General features: G+C 36.3%; 1 protein-coding gene across 1 annotated transcript in view; it reads right to left on the bottom strand.

Annotated features, from left to right (window-relative positions):
• The window catches only part of LOC145491383 (peroxisomal 2,4-dienoyl-CoA reductase [(3E)-enoyl-CoA-producing]-like), an 11,463-nt gene that overhangs the window by 886 nt on the left and 5,577 nt on the right, over window positions 1-5,000 (bottom strand). The window contains exons 6-10 of the mRNA XM_081470569.1: window positions 4,762-4,826; window positions 4,315-4,380; window positions 2,303-2,333; window positions 1,713-1,817; window positions 1-651 (exon numbers count right to left, since the gene is read on the bottom strand). The exon at window positions 1-651 is cut by the window's left edge and continues 886 nt beyond it. Coding sequence (XP_081326695.1) covers window positions 449-651; window positions 1,713-1,817; window positions 2,303-2,333; window positions 4,315-4,380; window positions 4,762-4,826 — 470 coding nt within the window. The 3' untranslated portion in view covers window positions 1-448. The remainder of the gene's footprint in view (window positions 652-1,712; window positions 1,818-2,302; window positions 2,334-4,314; window positions 4,381-4,761; window positions 4,827-5,000) is intronic.

Here is a 5,000-nt window from a genome sequence, read left to right as displayed (position 1 = left end):
ACCTGCAGCAGCATCAAGGGAAAATCAAGCATACTCAGCCCTAATGGCAGCCCTGTACAATATGCAAAATAAAAACGAACAAGTAAAACAAAAGGCACAATACAAACAACATTAATTACAAGAAACAAAAACAATATCTATTTATTTCAACAATTTGCCAGAGGCAGGTGAGACACAAAAGAACATTTTGTCCTCTACAAAGCATGTCACCCTTTCAGCCCACAAATGGAAAAAAATTGTAAAAATATGTGCAAGAGAAAAAGGAAGAGTTTTTGCACTTACACTCGCTTTTGTTGAATTTCACAAATGATTAATATGATTTTCCAAACTAGTTTTTTGTTACAATTTGAAGAGCGTGAAAAAAAAGTTTCCCACAAAGTTTTAACCTCAGTCAACACAATTTTGAGTGTGTTTACGTTGAAATGATACTGGATATAGCAACTGTAGTTCATAGCTTGCTAATAGCCTTTAATGTCGCCAAGGAAACAGGGTTTGTCATCCAGCTACCACCATCAACTATCAAGGTATTGGATGTGATGAAAGCTGATGCACCACTGGCAAGAAAGAGCGTAGCATCTGCCACATCTCGTCGAGTCCCCAGTCTTTGTAAAGGGGTATTCTGAACATAGTTCGGTGGAATTTGTTTACCGCCTGTGAAGGTAACAAGAGTAACAAGAAATTATTACTCTTTTTGAAGGCTTTGGTTCTTTGAAGTTGGTTGTGAGAGAAGATAAGTTTTGAGGTAAAAAAATGACAGTGAGGAGGATACGTGTGAGGTTCAAGCCCCACCCCATCCCCCCCCCCCCCAAAAAAAAAATTGTGTTTGATATTTGACTCCTCAAAAATTATTTTTATACTGACATTGCATTGAAATATGTATCTTTAAACTTACCACCCCTTCCTAGAGAAAATCCATTTAGACATGGTTCACCCTACTCCCCCTCCCCTGCCCTCAAATAATAACACTTGCCCCCCCCCCAAAAAAAAATCACTTATCTTGAAATCCTTCTGATGTAAAAACTGAAGGAAGCAGGTCCATGGCTCAGAGCCAAAGATTTTCCTGTCTGACTTAACAATGTATTCAATGACTACTTTATTATGAGCTTTGATGTCCTTCAGTTGGTAAATGAAGTGAGCAGCTTGAATAAATGCACAATAAATTACTGTACAGCTTACATATGTACCATGCCATGTACAATTTGTACCCAGTTGGCATGGTACCATCACTTAAATTGACTTTTCTTTTCCTGCACTGTCCCCAGTTTACTTAACAAATAAAGAAGCCTAAGCCGTGTATTATACTGTGATAAAACACAATGGGCATTTGAGAACACAAGGGAAATGTAGAAAACAAGAGCCACAGGCAGGTGTTTTCTACATTTCTCGAGTGTTCTCAAATGTCCGGAGTGTTTTATCACACTGTAATACACGGCTTAGGTTTCTTCTACATTTTATACTCTGATAAAACATGGGATTTTGACCAATCAGAGCGTGCACAAGGTCCTATCTATATATAGAAGAGTATGCCAGTATAAAGAGTATGCCAGTTTAGGTTGTAATAACTATTAAACTTTTCAGCTAAGCCTGAGAAATTGGTCTGAAGAGGTGAGTAAAAATGAGCTTCCTGCAGGGGTGGGACTCATGTCAAAGACGCAAGAAGTTAGTTGGTAAAGCTTCTCTGCACAGGCTGAAAATTTTATGAACATACTAACCTAATCTACGGAAACCCTCTGTGTCTTTTACAGCCCCAGGAGAAACACAATTAACCCGCACACCATCTGGACCCCATTCAACTGCTAGATGCCTCATCATACCCTCTAAAAACAAAAGAAAACATAGGAACCAATGGTTAGCTTCTGCTTGTTTGAGAACAAAAAAAGTATGGCATGAAAAACATCAATGCAAAAAGCTCTATGAAACATGTATGACCAGCATTTCCTCTGTTTTTCTCAGTTCTACATCAAAAACATATACTACCAATTTTTCAAAGCATATTTTTAGTTTATTATTTTATTTGAAACTTATGGAAGAATGGTTGTTTGATGGGTTTTTACTGAATAACATTGTAAAGAAGTGATTCACAGTTATAACATATTTAATATACTTTTAATCATGATAATTTGTACCAAAAATTGATATTTTGTGGTTTAATTTCTTGGTTTGATTTTTGTTTCCCTTTGTCCCTCCTTTGTTTCAGATGACAGAATCTAAATGACAATAAGTATGTCAGACAAGAAAAACAAAACTCCAACCAAGGACATCTCTTCGGTCATTTCAAGCACAAAAAATATTTTTAACCTACCAATTGCAGCTTTGGCGCTTCCAGCATGACACTAAAAAGAAACAAAAGAAAATAACAGTTCACCCTGACAGCAGTTCTCAAATAACTTACTAAGAATCAGTAATCGTATCATGCATGTTTTGAGAACTGCTTTTCAAACCTTAGTGAAACCAATATTCCTTGGGGGTTCATTGAGGTTCATTACAAACAAATAAACACTTTGCAAGAAAGGTCCTTGTACACTACTCCTAACCCCTGCAGGAATATAGCGTGTTATATTACTTCACCCAAACTGTCAATTCAATTCCCCTAAACAATCTGAGAATTTCCCAGATACAAACAAACTCTGCCAACCTTCTGGACAAGGTGTCAAGTGAAATATCACAGATATGGATAAGTTTTAGCTGCATTTTGGGAATGTTCTGAGAATATTCAGGGCTCAAGAAAAGTGCTGCTGTGCATTTCCTTCTGAGCACGTAACTTTTCAATCTCAAGTACCCGCTGTGTGTGGGCCCTGAATATTGATTCACAAATTTTACAGCTGAACTAGCAGAGTTCTTTGCGTCTTTTGGTGGGCTGACGAAAGGTACTTTTAATAATCAATTGAAAGCAATCTCAGCTCTTTGATTGGTTGTTTTTAGATTACCATTTCCAGAGCTACTTCATTCTTGAATTTTTCAAGGGAAGGGTGGTGACACTGTTGAGGTGGTGCTGATGTTTCTTTTAAAGAATTTAAATCCCAGGAATAAATCCACCTCAAGTAAGTTAGTTTCCTCTCAAGTACATCTGCTTAACTTACTTATAGAAAAATAAGTTGACCTTAAAACCTCTATAATACCAACACCTTTAAAATACAGAGACCTCTATAATTATAATGGACAGTTCGCTTTGTCCTAGAGAATCAAGAACCCTTGAAAACAGGATTCATCTGGTATTCTTTAACTACTCTAAACCAGCTCTACAGTGCAGAGACTCTGTTCTGTTTGTTCTGTGTGTGTATTAAACAGGTTTGACTGTAATTAAGAAAAAGAAAACATGTACCATGTTGCTATTGAGTTATAGAGACACGAGTGGAAGTTTGGGAGAATGAGAAATGCTGTGGGAACACAAGCAGGCGAGTGTTTCCACAGTTATTTCAAGTTCTCCCAAACTTTCACGAGTGTTTCTATAACTTGATAGAAACACAGAGAACATGTTTTCTATTTCTTTTAGAAAACACAGTGATGAAAAAAAGGAAAACAACTTGTTTACTTTGATCATCAAAATGTAAATTCTCTATGCTTGCGCCATCATTACGTCAACAGCTTGTGCTAGTTCTGTGTTTCTATCGAGTTATGGAAACACAATTTTTAACCAATCAGTGCACGTATTTCCTTAGGACTGTTTTCTAATTTGTAATACAAGTTATACTGACAATAAAAATTTTCTTTTAATCCATTTATTTTCCATGTTCTCATGAGCTTATTGTCATCTCTACAGTGTTTGTGAAATTTTATTTTGAGGTTTCCTTGGAGATACAGATAACATTTTTGCATTGTAACATGCTTAACAGAGCCCTTTAACTTGCAGGCCTTTAAGGTGGCCGAACACAGTTTTCAAGAGCCCATGCTTAATTCACCATTACCTTTCTTTTAATTAATGTCAGCAATTGTTTCTCTATAATTTCTCTGTATATAAGACAGTAAGTTGATCTGCACATTTCCGTATACCACCTCATCATAGACACTTGCCAGATGACCTGCACCTCTTTAAAACTTCTAGTTTTGATTCATTCTTGTTAATCTGCACCTCTTTTGTTTTTAAGGCTAGGGGCATTGTTTGTGTTGTATACTTATTGTTTCATTTGGCAAATCATAAAGACCCTCTTAAACGGTGCGTGGTCACCCACACTTGCTTTTGGCTGCTCATCAAGCATTTTTGCAATTAAAATATAGATACCTTCCATTGAATTCTCTGGTGTGCAGGCTAATGGTTCCACTGTTGGTAACAGTTCTTACTGAAAACTTGACTTACTCTAGTTAGGTTACACAAACCTGTAAAGGGTGTCCATTGTAATGAAGAGTGGCTGTAATGTTAATGATACTTCCACCACCATTATTCTGCAAATATTGATAATATTCAATGTGGTATCAAAAATGGTTGATGGTATGTACAAATGATGCAAGTGGCCGCAAATGAAAATGCTTCTGGTATATGTTAATGGTATAGTATGCATATGGTTTATTCAAACACAAAGTCACTTCACTTCACACGTTCTTCATTATGTTGTGTATCAAACATAAATGATTACTTTTATCAGAAATTATGTTACAAACTGCAAATTTTCATAATTTTAAATTCATTTTAAATCAACAACTAAAGAAATATTAACTAAAGATGTCAATAAAAATGACAATATCATCATGCAATGATCCCAGGGATGAACTTGTACACACAACAAAATAATGTTACATACACTACACAAACAAACCCAATCTTACCTTAAAGCATTTGCTGTAGATAGCTTTGCTTACATTAAAGGTTCCAAAAGCATCTATATCAAAAACTGTAAGCAAAAACTAATGATTATTATTATGAATCTCCTTCCTCTACAGAGGCTCTCTAGTGGGATCAGGGAGAAAGTGGGTTAGTAGGGCTATCTTTTGCTTCTCCCCAGTTTCTGCACTGCCAAGCTACACGGTCAAGGTAGCATGAAAGAGGCCTCTGTCTGCCTCTGATC

Source organism: Orbicella franksi, chromosome 6, assembly GCF_964199315.1.
Source record: "Orbicella franksi chromosome 6, jaOrbFran1.1, whole genome shotgun sequence".
Taxonomy (NCBI): Eukaryota; Metazoa; Cnidaria; class Anthozoa; order Scleractinia; family Merulinidae; genus Orbicella; species Orbicella franksi.
The sequence above is the reverse complement of the archived record's forward strand: the minus strand, read 5'-3'. Positions and strand labels throughout refer to the sequence as shown.